The sequence below is a fragment of the Nerophis ophidion genome, linkage group LG11 (assembly GCF_033978795.1).
Source record: "Nerophis ophidion isolate RoL-2023_Sa linkage group LG11, RoL_Noph_v1.0, whole genome shotgun sequence".
Taxonomy (NCBI): domain Eukaryota; kingdom Metazoa; phylum Chordata; class Actinopteri; order Syngnathiformes; family Syngnathidae; genus Nerophis; species Nerophis ophidion.
In genome coordinates, this window is record NC_084621.1 from 22,299,606 (window position 1) to 22,314,729 (window position 15,124).

General features: G+C 40.0%; 1 protein-coding gene across 2 annotated transcripts in view; it reads left to right on the forward strand.

Moving 5' to 3' along the window:
* The window catches only part of bbs9 (Bardet-Biedl syndrome 9), a 327,542-nt gene that overhangs the window by 70,292 nt on the left and 242,126 nt on the right, over positions 1-15,124 (forward strand). For both annotated transcript variants that reach the window (XM_061915390.1, XM_061915391.1), the window contains exon 14: positions 10,007-10,111. In XM_061915390.1, the coding sequence (XP_061771374.1) occupies positions 10,007-10,111 (105 nt within the window). The remainder of the gene's footprint in view (positions 1-10,006; positions 10,112-15,124) is intronic.

Below are 15,124 nucleotides of genomic sequence, written 5' to 3' on the forward strand. Positions count from 1 at the left end.
GCGGGCCAGGAAAGTACCCGCACTCTTTTACTACGAAGCCACGCTGTTGTAACACTTGGCTTGGCATTGTCTTGCTGAAATAAACAGGGGCGTCCACGATAACGTTGCTTGGATAACAACATATGTTGCACCAAAACCTGTGTGGACCTTTCAGCATTAATGGTGCCTTCACAGATGTGTAAGTTACCCATGCCTTGGGGACTAAAACACCCCCATACCATCACAGATGCTGGCTTTCGAACTTTGCGCCTATAACAATCCGGATGGTTATTTTCCTCTTTGTTCCGGAGGACACCACGTCCACAGTTTCCAAATATAATTTGAAATGTGGACTCGTCAGACCACAGAACACTTTTCCACTTTGCAACAGTCCATCATAGATGATCTCGGGCCCAGCGAAGCCGGCGGTGTGTCTGGGTATTGTTGATAAATGGGTTGTGCTTTGCATAGTAGAGTTTTAACTTGCACTTACAGATGTAGTGAACAACTGTAGGTACTGACAGTGGTTTTATGAAGTGTTCCTGAGCCCATGTGGTGATATTCTTTACACACTGATGTCGGTTTTTGATGCAGTACCACCTGAGGGATCAGGGCTCCGTAATATCATCGCTTATGTGCAGTGATTTCTCCAGATTCTCTGAACCTTTTGATGATTTTATGGACCATAGATGGTAAAATCCCTACATTCCTTGCAATAGCTCGTTGAGAATAGTTGTTCTAAAACTGTTCGACAATTTGCTTACAAAGTGGTGACCCTCACACCATCCTTGTTTGTGAATTACTTAGCATTTCATGGAAGCTGCTTTTACACCCAATCATAGCACCCACCTGTTCCCAATTAGCCTGCACACCTGTGGGATGTTCCAAATAAGTGTTTGATGAGCATTCCTCAACTTTATCAGTATATATTGCCATCTTTGATTATTTGCAAACAAAAAAATGTTTATCAGTTTGAACATCAAATATGTTGTCTTTGTAGCATATTCAACTGAATATGGGTTGAAAAGGATTTACAAATCATTGTATTCCGTTTATATTTACATCTAACACAATTTCCCAGCTCAAATGGAAACTGGGTTTGTACCATACATGGTGCTGAACATTCGTATTGTAATTAACACACCCTGCAAAAAGTCAGTGTTCAATAACAAGAAACAAAAATACAAAAATTGAGAGGTATTTTATTTGAACTAAGCAAAATTATCTGCCAATAGAACAAGAAAATTCGGCTTGTCAAGACTTTCCTAAAACAAGCAAAATTATCTCATCTCAATGAACCCAGAAATAACTTAAAATAAGTATAAACTCACTAATAACAACAGTACTACTATATGAGTACCTATTTTATATTGTTTCATTGAAAATATAACACCAAAGTCCATTTGGCTGTCATCTGTTTTAATATGAGACACAATTGTGTGAAAGTCATGATTTCTTTTTTTTTACATGCTTGAAATAATAAATTATTACTTCAAAAAGTATTGTCATACTTGTGAGTGTTGATGACACAGCTTTGCAACAGTTGATATTCTAGTTTCAAGCATGTTTTACTCAATATAGGTCATCAAATCTCAGCAACAAGCTGTAATATCTCACTGAGATCATTTAGGAACAAAACCCTTAAAGGCCTACTGAAATGAGATGTTCTTATTTGAACAGGGATAGCAGGTCCATTGCCATATTTTTGCTGAAAGGATTTAGTAGAGAACATCCACGATAAAGTTCGCAACTGTCAGTGCTAAGAGAAAAGCCCTGCCTCTACCGGAAGTCGCAGACGATGACGTCGCCAGTGTGGGGGCTTCTCACATATTCACATTGTTTTTAATGGGAGCCTCCAACAAAAAGTGCTATTCGGACCGAGAAAACAACAATTTCCCCATTAATTTGAGCAAGGATGAAAGATTCGTGTTTGAGGATATTGATAGCGACGGACTAAAAGAAACAAAAACTCTTGCATTGGGACAGATTCCGATGTTTTTAGAGACATTTACTAGGAAAATTCTGGGAAATCCCTTATCTTTCTATTGTGTTGCTAGTGTTTTAGTGAGTTTTAGCAGTACCTGATAGTCGAAGGGTGTCTCCACGGGTGTCTTGACGCCAATGTCTCTGCGAAGTCGACGGCAGCTTCATGGACGGCCCAAGCTCAGCTTTTCTTCGGTAAAAAGCAACTTTTTAACCACAATTTTCTCACTGAAACCTGCTGGTTGACATTTGGTCTGGATTCATGTTGGCTCTGATCCATAGGAAATTTTCACCTCCGGGAATTTTAAACAAGGAATCACCGTGTGTTTGTGTGGCTAAAGGCTAAAGCTTCCCTACCCCATCTTTCTACTGTGACTTCTCCAATATTAATTGAACAAATTGCTAAAGATTCAGCAACACAGATCTACAAAATACTGTGTAATTATGCCGTTAAAGCAGACGACATTTAGCTGTGTGTGTGCGTAGCGCTCACACTTCCTAAAAATGCGTGACGTCTTGCGTACACGTCATCATTACACGACGTTTCCCGGGAAATTTAAAATTGTAATTTAGTAAACTAAAAAAGCCGTATTGGCATGTGTTGCAATGTTAATATTTCATCATTGATATATAAACTATCAGACTGCGTGGTGGGTAGTAGTGGGTTTCAGTAAGCCTTTAAAACAAGTAAAACACTCTAACATAAAATCTTATGTATGGCCGCGCAAGTCCCGGGATGCCCAAAATGTCCAAAACTCACCCAGCCAAGTCCCACGGGAAGTGGGGGAGAAAAGTGAGAAAAGTTGGCAAAAGTCCAAAAAATTTACAAAATACCTACCCAGGTTCGAGTGATTTTCTCACTTTTCTCTCCGCCTTCCTGTGGGACTTTGCTGGGCGCGTTTTGGACACCGTGGGCATCCCGGCCGGTGGCAGGACTCATGGGACTCGAACCTGGGTAGGTATTTTGAGGATTTTTGGGACTTTTGTCGACTTTTCCAACTTCTATCCCCCCTCCCCGTGGGATTCGGCTGGGTGTGTAATGGTCATTTTGGGCACCCCGGGACTTGTGCAGCCGGCGGCAGGACTCGTGGGACTCAAATCTGGGTAGGTATTTTTAAGATTTTGGGGACTTTTGTCAACTTTTCCAACTTCTATCCCCCCTCCCTGTGGGATTCGGCTGGGTGTGTTATGGTCATTTTGGGCACCCCGGGACAGGTGCAGCTGGCGGCAGGACTTGTGGGACTCGAACCTGGGTAGGTATTTTGAACAGTTTTGGGGACTTTTGCCGATTTTTCTCCCCCACTTCCCGTGGGACTTTGCCAGGTGCGTTTTGGACATTTTTTGCATCCCGGGACTTGTGCGGCAGGATTCGTAGGAATGGAACCCGGTGAAGTATATTGGACAAGATTAGGACTTTTGACCATTTTGTCCGCCTTTTCCCTTCTTCTTCCCCGCCTTCCAGTGCACCATTGCTGGGTGTGTTTTGGACATCTGGACAAAAATAGTTTCAAGTATGTTTTACTCAATATAGGTCAACTGTAATATCTTACCGAGATCATTTAGGACCAAAACACTTAAAACAAGTAAAACACTCTAACATATAATCTTATCTATGGCCGCACAAGTTCTGGGATGCTTAAAATGTCCATAACACACCCAACCAAGTCCAACGGGGAAGGGTGATAAAAGTTGGCAAAAGTCCCAAAAAAGGTTAGAGAAAAATCGGTAAAATTTTCAAAACTCACACCCAGGTTCGAGTGCCATGTGGGACTCAAACCTGGGTAGGTATTTTGAACATTTTTGGGGACGTTTGCCGACTTTTCTCACTTTTCTTCCCCACTTCCCGTAGGACTTTGCTGGGTGCGTTTTGGACATTTTTTGCATCCCGGGACTTGTGTGGCCGGCGGCGGGACTCGTGGGACTGGTATTTTGGACAAAATTGGGACTTTTGACTATTTTGGCTGCCTTTTCCATTCTTCTTCCCTGCCTTCCTGTGCACCATTGCTGGGTGTGTTTTGGACATCTGGACAAAAATAGTTTCAAGCATGTTTTACTCAATATAGGTCATCAAACCTCAGCAACAAGCTGTAATATCTTACTATGATCACTTAAAGGCCTACTGAAATGAGATTTTCTTATTCAAACGGGGATAGCAGGTCCATTCTATGTGTCATACTTGATCATTTCGCGATATTGCCATATTTTTGCTGAAAGGATTTAGTAGAGAACATCCACTTTTGGTCGCTGATAAAAAAGCCTTGCCTTTACCGGAAGTCGCAGACGATGACGTCACCCGTGTGAGGGCTCCTCACATCCTCACATTGTTTATAATGGGAGCCTCCAACAAAAAGAGATATTCGGACCGAGAAAACGACAATTTCCCCATTAAGTTGAGCAAGAATGAAAGATTCGTGGCTGAGGATATTGATAGTGAAGGACTAGAAAAAAAACAAAATAAATAAAGTCAAAAAAAAAAAGGCGATTGCATTGTGAGCGATTCAGATGTTTTTAGACACATTTACTAGGATAATTCTGGGAAATCCCTTATCTTTCTATTTTGTTGCTAGTGTTTTAGTGAGTTTAATAGTACCTGATAGTCGGAGGGGTGTGTCCACGGGTGTCTTGACGCCAGTCTCTGAGGGAATTAGTCACGGCAGCAGCAGCACGACAGAAGTTCCGCTGATCTCCGGTAAGAGGCGACTTTTTACCCCAATTTTCTCACCGAAACCTGCCGGTTGACAAGTGGTCGGGATCCATGTTCGCTTGACCGCTCTGATCCATAGTAAAGCTTCACCCCCGGGAATTTTAAACAAGGAAACACCGTGTGTTTGTGTGGCTAAATGCTAAAGCTTCCCACCTCCATCTTTCTACTTTGACTTCTCCATTATTAATTGAACAAATTGCAAAAGATTCAGCAACACAGATGTCCAAAATACTGTGTAATCATGCAATTAAAGCGGACGACTTTTAGCCGCTAGTAGTGCTGCGCTAATATGTCCCCTCCAAATCGAGACGTCATCATACGCGTTATCTTTCCGCGACGTTTTCAACAAGAAACTCCGCGGGAAATTTAAAATTGTAATTTAGTAAACTAAAAAGGCCGTATTATTCATCATTGATATATAAACTATCAGACTGCGTGGTTGGTAGTAGTGGGTTTTAGTAGGCCTTCAAGACCAAAACTCTTAAAACTAGTAAAAAACTAACATAAAATCTGCTTAGTAAGAATAATTATCTTATCAGACAGAAAATAAGCAAATATCACCCTTATTTGAAATATTTAATCTTACTTAGATTTCAGTTTTTGCAGTGCAAGACCATCTTGACGAACTGTCGGGACGGTCCATCAATAATTCCCACTTATTCTCCAAAAAAAAAGTCCAGTTAACTCGGTTTAAGTAGAAGCAGAACGGCAACGTCACTGAGGAATCACAACTTCCTGATTAGATTTTTTCTACGCACATGGTTTGCTTTTATTTATTATTTGCACATGGACAGTGAGGATGCACACACACTTGGTGCTATTCACCCTGGCTCAAAACACCAAAGCTTCAAAAGTAGTAAGCATTATTTGAAGGGTTTGACCAAGGACTTACTGAAAAAAGTAAGTACTTTGTATTTATAAATATCTTTTCACGGATGATAATCCCAATGCTGTACAAATGCTATACAAAACATACTGTGGGTGAAATAAAGCAGCACAAAGTAACTTTTCAACCTTCACAATGTTGTCACTTTTGGCGTGACAATTAGTTGAGTGCCACCTCTGTCGTGGCTTGAGGGGGTCTGCATGGGGGAGAAAAGTTGGGAAAGTAGGTAAAAGTTCTCAAAATGTTAAAAAATGCACACCCCGATTTGTGTGCCACAAGTCCCGCAGCTGGGCACCCAAGTCCTGGGATGCCCAACACGTCCAAAAAAAAAAAAAAATCAGCGTGCCGTACTTTGGATGCCGGCGGGCAGCGTTTGGCCTGCGTGCCCTAGTTTGGCGACCAATTTTCAAAACTTTACTGCTGACGGCTATTTTTTTTCTTATAGTATATAGAAAGTAGATCCAGCAGAAAATAGGCATTATAAACAAAGAGAGGGAGTTTGGAGGGGCAAAATGTAGAAATGATAAACATAGAAATAAACATTTTCAAAACCACGGACCAACCGACCAAGAGGCAACAAAAATAAGTGAGGCCCCAGAACAGAGCTTTGGGCAGCTCCTCATGAACGTATATAAAGGTGTTGGCTGATGTCTGACGAAAAAAATGGAGGCGGAAAAGGAAGAAGAAACATTAGGAGGCGCTGAGGATGCAGTCAAAAGGCCCAATTCCACAACTTTTGGTTCCTGAAACCTCTAGTTCCTGGAACTGGAGGTTCCTGTAGAAGTGTGTGGTTTATGTTTCCACCGCATTTCACAGTTCAGGTAGTTAATACAAATTATCTGTCAATAGAACAAGCTTGTCAAGACTTTAAATGGTAAAAGGGTTGTACTTGTATAGCGCTTTTCTACCTTCAAGGTACTCAAAGCGCTTTGACTTTCCAAAACAAGTAAAATTAGCTAAACTCAATGACCCTAAAATACCTTAAAATAAGTATATTCTCACTAATAACAAGTGCACTTTTCTTGGTAGAAAAAAATCCTAAATTGAGTAAAATGCAAGTGCCATTATCTTGACATAATGATATGCGCTCGGCATTACATTTCTTGAAACCAGCAAACCTATACTAAAACTAATTTATTGTTCTTATGGTAAATGTGATGTGCTTTTCTACCTTTTTTTTAAAGGAGCCCAAAGCGCTTTGAAACTACTTCCACATTCACCCATTCACACACACCATTATTGTCAACCTCCGATTTCGGGAAGTGGGGGGTGGGGCAGAGGCGTGGTTTGGGGGCGTGGTTGAGGTGGGGGGCATGGTTAAGAGGGGAGGGGTGTATATTTACTGCCAATTCACCAACTCAAGTATTTCATACATACATATATATATATATATATATATATATGGATATATATATATATGTATGTATGAAATACTTCACTTTCAGTGAATTATAGCTATATATATTTATTTTATTATATATATAAATAAAAGAAATAGTTGAATTTCAGATGGCTCCTATCAAATACACAGTAATGAAAACACAGTTGTTCTACTAACTGTACTGTGCTTGCTGGTTACTAAAAAAAACTACAACAACACTTACCTTTCACTATTTGAGTAACGTCACTTCTGAGTTTCCAGAAGATGGCGCCAGTATGTGCTTTGCCCTGCTGTCTCTCGCTGTCAGCTCTTTTCGTTTTTGTGTTGTCTGCGTCTATTTTCATCAGCTCACTGCTTCTGTATGACCGCCAAACACTGTTGGATCTTTGCCCCTCTCCCACTGATACGATCAACTTCAACGTTGGTTTTTCGACGTCCCAGTCAGCTTTTTTTACCTGGCCGGATTCCTCCTGCCTTCTTTCCCGCCTCGTGGCTCCTCTCCCCCGCCACCTGCGGGCTGTGTGTCGGGCCCCACCTGGTTTAGCTGGGCCCTTGGACGTGCTGGCCCCCGCCAGGTTCGGTCTTGTGAACGCAAGATCTTTGACAAACAAAACGTTTATGCTGAAGGATTTCTTCACTTCCTGCGGACTTGACTTCCTCTGTGCGACGGAAACATGGCTGAGAGCCGGTGAGTCCGCCCCTCTTAATGAACTTCTGCCTTCGGAGTGTTCTTACTTTAATTCTCCGCGGTCGTCCGGCCAAAAAGGAGGAGGATTAGCAGTCGTTTTTGAAAATTACTTTAAATACCGTCAGATCCACCTGCAATCCTCCTTTTCAAACTTCGAACTGTGCATGTTTGAGCTGGCGGGGGCATGGCCTCCAGCTCCTGCTGAATATCTGGAGATTTTCGGGAGAAAATTTCTTCCGGGAGGTTTTCGGGAGAAGCGATGAATTCGGGAGTCTCCCGGAAAATCCGGGAGGGTTGGCAAGTATGACACACACACATTCACACACTGACGGCGGGAGCTGCCATTCACGGCGCTAGCCAGGACCCATCAGGAGCAAGGGTGAAGTGTCTTGCTCAAGGACACGACGGACATGACTAGGATGGTAGAAGGTGGGGATTGAACCAGGAACCCTTAGGTTACTGGCATGGCCACTCTCCCAACTTCGCCGTGCTGTCCCGCCGTTTAATGGAAAGGCAACAAGGCAACCGCTTGTTACTCTCGGGGTCTGCTAGCCGCTAGGGCAAATCATATTGTCTAAAAATGCATTCTTCCATCGACAACATGACATCATCGCGCCAAGTGCGTGTACTTTCAGTCAATTAGTGCGCATACAGTGGGGCAAAAAAGTATTTAGTCAGCCACCGATTGTGCAAGTTTTCCCACTTAAAATGATGACAGAGGTCTGTAATTTTCATTATAGGCACACTTAACTGTGAGAAACAGAATGTGAAAAAAAAATCCAGGAATTCACATTGTAGGAATTTTCAATAATTTATTTGTAAATTATGGTGTGAAATAAGTATTTGGTCACTTCAAACAAGGAAGATCTCTGGCTCTCACAGACCTGTAACTTCTTTTTTTAAGTAGCTCTTCTGTCCACCACTCGTTAGCTGTATTCATGGAACCTGTTTGAACTCGTTATCTGTATAAAAGACACCTGTCCACAGCCTCAAACAGTCAAACTCCAAACTCCACTATAGCCAAGACCAAAGAGCTGTCGAAGGACACCGAGGAAAAGAATTGTAGACCTGCACCAGACTGGGAAGAGTGAATCTACAATAGGCAAGCAGCTTGGTGTGGAAAAATCAACTGTGGGAGCAATTATCAGAAAATGAAAGACATACAAGACCACTGATAATCTCCCCCGATCTGGGGCTCCACGCAAGATCTCATCCTGTGGGGTCAAAATGATCATGTGAACGGTGAGCAAAAATCCCAGAACCACATGGGGGGACCTGGTGAATGACCTGCAGAGAGCTGGGACTAAAGTAACAAAGGTTACCATCAGTAACATACTACACTGACAGGGAATCAAATCCTGCAGTGCCAGACGTGTCCCCCTGCTTAAGCCAGTGCATGTCCAGGCCCGTCTGAAGTTTGCAGGACAGCACATGGATGATACAGCAGAGGATTGGGAGGATGTCATTTGTTCAGATGAAACCAAAATAGGACTTTTTGGTATAAACTCAACTCGTCGTGTTAGGAGGAAGAAGAATACTGAGTTGCATCCCAAGAACACCACACCTACTGTGAAGCATGGGGGTAGAAACATCATGCTTTAGGGCTGTTTTTCTGCTAAGGGGACAGGACAACTGATCAGTGTTAAGGAAAGAATGAATGGGGCCATGTATCGTGAGATTTTGAGCCAAAACTTCCTTCCATCAGTGAGAGATTTGAAGATGAAACGTGATTGGGTCTACCAGCATGACAATGGTCCCAAACACACCGCCCGGGCAACGAAGGAGTGGCTCCGTAAGAAACATTTGAAAGTCCTGGAGTGGCCTAGCCAGTCTCCAGACCTCAACTCCATAGAAAATCTGTGGAGGGAGTTTAAAGTCCGTGTTGCTCGGTGACAGCCCCAAAACATCACTGCACTCGAGAAGATCTGCATAAAGGAATGGGCCAAAAAAACAGTTACTGTGTGGGCAAACCTGGTAAAGACCTATAGTAATCGTATGACCTCTGTAATTGCCAACAAAGGTTATATTACAAAGTATTGAGTTGAATTTTTGTTATTGACCAAATACCTCTTTTCCACCATAATTTACAAATAAATTCTTTAAAATTCCTACAATGTGAATTCCTGTAATTTTTTTTCACATTCTGTCTCTCACAGTTGAAGTGTACCTATGATGAAAATTACAGACCTCTGTCATCATTTTAAGTGGGAGAACTTGCACAATCGATGGCTGACTAAATACTTTTTTGCCCCACTGTATTTCGATTGACAACCTGAAAGAGACGACAAAATAAGATAACACATAAGCTTTTTTTTTTGTCTAAGTCTAAGTTTACAAGCGGAAGAACTGAGGATTTTTAACATGACCTTGTCGTTCCTTCCTCAGGCGCCGGCTCGTCCGCAGCTGTGGAGTTCTCCTCTTTCCTTGACGGCCGCTACCCGCCTGCCGATCTGGACGGAGACATCACCGTGTCGTACAGCTCGCCCACAGGTAAACAATAAAAATTAAAAAAAGGAACCTTTTAGTCTTTTGCGTGGTAAGACAGCCCTTGGTTCTAATAAGATCATTAGCGTGACGGAGGAGGGGGCGCATCAATGTGGGAGCGATTACACTCAGCCTTTTGCGGAATAAAACCATCTAAGTCAAACTGAAATATCCTTTTCCAGAAGAAAACATTTCCCCGAGGTTTAGCAACTCAGGAAGTAGTCTGTGAATAATTTCTTTGGTCAACTGTGGATTACTGTAAATGTCCAATGATGATGGTGCAGCACTGTAAGTTTTACAATATAACTAAAACAATTCCTACTTACTAAACCGTCCCATGTCTGTAGTTTTGTAAGTTTTACAATATAGCTAAAACAATTCATACTTACTAAGCCGTCCCATGTGTGATGTCTGTAGGTTTGTAAGTTTTACAATAGAACTAAAACATTTCATACTTACTAAACCGTCCCATGTGTGAGGTCTAGAGGTTAATAAGTTTTACAATAGAACTAAAACAATTCATACTTCCTAAACCGTCCCATATGTGATGTCTGTAGGTTTGTAAGTTTTACAATAGAACAATTCACTCTTCCTAAACTGTCCCATGTCTGTAGGTTTATAAGGTTTACAATATAACTAAAACAATTCATACTTCCTAAACCGTCCCATGTCTGATGTCTGTAGGAGTGTTCTCATGCACACTTGTACGTGCTATCGTAATGTAATCAAGCGAGCCTCAATAGCATTTGCTAATATCCCGTCACATTTACGAGTGTCTTTGTTAGAATTATTAACTTACAATGGCTGATTAAAACAAATTCAGTTGGTGCGTTTTGTTGTCCTTTAGTATATTTTTTAATGGCATTCATTTTTTTCCGCATAGAAATTCTTACATGAAAAGAAAACTTCTTTAAGTATACATTTTTTTGCATCTTGAGTGGACTAGTGCAGCCTTCCACCACTGAGCACACCTTCAACGGTAATGTATATATATATATATATATATATTAAAAAAGGAAAGGTTTATTTGTAGATGCATTGCACGACTGCTTCTAAAATGCCCATAAAAATTGATACATGTTTTAAAACATAGAAAAACGCTGCAGGTCGGAGCATGATAACATGAATGTGCAGTAAATGAGTGTCTCCATGGTGAATCCCCGTTTCGTACACGCAAAATCCTCATTTGAATAAGTCAGTTTCGCACCACTTTACAATTGCACACGCAGTCTTAGTTAATCACTCGGCCATGATAGTACACACTATTTTATAGATTGCACACACTGGTGTTTAGGTCTAAGTAAATGAGGCCCTTACTGTACAATGTCTGCTCTCACTGGGATGCTGACTGATGGGATGTTTTTATCTTCCAGTTTAGATGAAGAATTGATCATAATCCTCACGCATGTTAAAAGAAAAAAAAGTGGGCTAAAGTGTCTTTTCGTGTCTTTCTCGCCATGTATAAGTTACCATATTTTCTGGACCATAGGGCGCAATGGATTATAAGGCTCACTGCCGATGAGGCGGTCTATTCAGGTCAGCAGCATCTTCTCATCCTTGGCTCACTAGTGCAACAAGGCCGGAAATGTGTCCCGTGAAAAACCATCCCACCGGAACTCTTTGTAACTAAAGTTCCTTGGGTGAATAAGGTAAAGTCACTACACCGGTTTGTTTTAGCGCTTTCATTACGAGAAATAGGTAAGAACTTTACACTACTTTATATTAGAAATGGCAACAGCAGAGGGGGAATGTCCCATAACAAGAAGATTGAGAAAAAGAACAAGCTTATCGACAATATTTACTGTAAAATTGGGTGTAAATTTGTACTGTTTTTCAATTTACAGTAATGCACTGTAAAAAAAAAGAGTAAATATTTTTGTAGAAAAACATCAGCACAGTTGCTAAAATTTTACTGTGAAAATAACAGTGGTACTGTTTTTCAATTTACAGTAATGCATTGTAAAAAAAACCTGTAAATATTTTTGTAGAAAAACAGCAGCTCAGTTGCCCAAATTTTACTGTAAGAAACAGTGGTACTGTTTTTCAATTTACAGTAATGCACTGTAAAAAAAAAAAACTGTAAATATTTTTGTAGAAAAACATCAGATCAGTTGCTAAAATTTTACTGTGAAAATAACAGTGGTACTGTTTTAGAATTTACAGTAATGCATTGTAAAAAAAACTGTAAATATTTTTGTAGAAAAACAGCAGCTCAGATTCCCAAATTTTACTGTAAAAAACAGTGGTAATGTTTTTCAATTTACAGTAATGCACTGTAAAAAAAAAAAAAAGAGTAAATGTTTTTGTAGAAAAACATCAGCTCAATAGCCAAAATGTACTGTGAAAACAACAGTGGTACTGTTTTTCAATTTACAGTAATGCACTGTAAAAAAACCTCCTGTAAATATTTTTGTAAAAAAACAGCATCTCAGTTACCAAGATTTTTCTGTAAAAAACAGTGATACTGTTTCTCAATTTGCAGTAGTGCAATGTAAAAAAAAAGTAAATATTTTTGTCGAAAAACAGCAGCTCAGTTGCCAAAATGTTACTGTAAAATTAACAGTGGTACTGTTTTTCAATTTACAGTAATGCGGTGTAAAAAAAAAAAGGAAATATTTTTGTAAAAAAGCAGCATCTCAGTTGCCAATATTTTACTGTGAAAATAACAGTGGTACTGTTTTTCAATTTACAGTAATGCATTGTAAAAAAAAACTGTAAATATTTTAGTAGAAAAACAGCAGCTCAGTTTCCCAAATTTTACTGTAAAATTAACAGTGGTACTGTTTTTCAATTTACAGTAATGCGGTGTAAAAAAAAAAGGTAAATATTTTTGTAAAAAAGCAGCATCTCAGTTGCCAAAATTTTACTGTAAAAAACAGTGGTACTGTTTGTCAATTTACAGTAATGCACTGTAAAAAAAGAAAATAAAGTAAATCTTTTCGTAAAGAAACAGCATCTCAGATGCCAAACTTTTACTGTATGAATAATAATTTACTGTTTCTCAATTTACAGTAATGCACTGTAAAAAAAAATTAATATTTTTGTTTAAAAACACCAACTCAGTTGCCAAAATTTTACTGTAAAAATAACAGTGGTACTGTTTCTCAATTTACAGTGATGCACTGTAAAAAACAAAAAAATTGTTAATATTTTTGTAGAAAAACACCAGCTCAGTTGCCAAAATGTTACTGTGAAATTAACAGTGGTACTTTTTTCAATTTACAGTAATGCACTGTAAAAAAAAAAAGAAAAAAAGTTTATATTTTTGTCCAAAAACAGCATCTCAGTTGCCAGAAATTTACTGTGAAAATAAGTGATTCTGTTTTTCAATTTACAGTAATTCACTGTAAAAAAAAATATTAAAAAAATAAATATTTTTGTAAAAAAAAAAAAAAGGATCTCAGTTGCGACCCAAGCTCTGGGTTACCATTGTTTCCTCGAGGTTCATCTCGCTGGCCCATTCCAGGCTAGGCCGTCTATTTCCAGGCAACGGTGCTGAAAGTCCTGACTTGACATGTGGACTAACACAGCAGGCCCTTATTTCAAATGTCACAGGCTTCAATATTTCTCCAAACACCAATCTCCACTTTGTTCTCAATATTTATGAAAATAAAACCGGCGTACTGTTTCCTTTGGACCGAATATATTCTTGGCAGCAGTCTGCTACTGGAGCACTTTCCTTTACCCCCAAATCCATTTTAGGTCTGGATTTGTTTTTATCAGACTTTATTGTGACGCTAAACATAGAACAGAAGTAGTCTGGAGTGATTTGTGGCATTTGTGGCTTGCAGATTTCAAACACACAGGGTGGAAAAGGAGACCGACGAACACACACACCCTTCACTACTTCAACAATAAGTTGGAAAACATTCATCCATCCATCCTTTTTCTACCGCTTATTCCCTTCGGGGTCGCGGGGGGCGCTAAGTCCATTTTATTTACATGACACTAAATCACAACTAAACATCTCACCTTGTCAATCAATCAATCAATGTTTACTTATATATCCCTAAATCACGAGTGTCTCAAAGGGCTGCACAAGCCACAACGACATCCTCGGCCTCAGATCCCACATCAGGGCAAGGAAAAACTCAACCCAATGGGACAATGGGAAACCTTGGAGGGGACCGCAGATGTGGGGACCTCCTGCCTGGGCGACCTGTGCAATGGACGTCGAGTGGACCTAGCATAGTGTTGTCAGAGTCCAGTCCATAGTGGATCTAACATAATAGTGGGAGTCCAGTCCATAGTGGATCTAACATAATAGTGGGAGTCCAGTCCATAGTGGATCTAACATAATAGTAGGAGTCCAGTCCATAGTGGATCTAGCATAATAGTGAGAGTCCAGTCCATAGTGGATCTAACATGATAGTGGGAGTCCAGTCTATAGTGGATCTAGCATAATAGTGAGAGTCCAGTCCATAGTGGATCTAGCATAATAGTGGGAGTCCAGTCCATAGTGGATCTAGCATAATAGTGGGAGTCCAGTCCATAGTGGATCTAACATAATAGTGTGAAAGTCCAGTCCATAGTGGATCTAACATAATAGTGAGAAACCAGTCCATAGTTGATCTAGCATAATAGTGAGAGTCCAGTCCATAGTGGATCTAGCATATTGAGAGTCCAGTCCATTGTGGATCTAGCATAATTGTGAGAGTCCAGTCCATAGCAGATCTAGCATAATAGTGTGATAGTCCAGTCCATAGTGGATCTAACATATTAGTGAGAGTCCAGTCCATAATGGATCTAGCATAATAGTATGACAGTCCAGTCCATAGTGGGGCCAGCAGGAGAGCATCCAAAGCGGAGACAGGTCAACAGCGCAGAGACCTCCCCAACCGATGCACAGACGAGCGGTGTGTATATATATATATATATATATATATATACATATATATATATATATGTATATATAAATATATATATATGTATATATATATGTGTATATATATATATATATATGAAATATATATGTATATGTGTATATATCCTGTTTATTTATATAAATATATATTTATA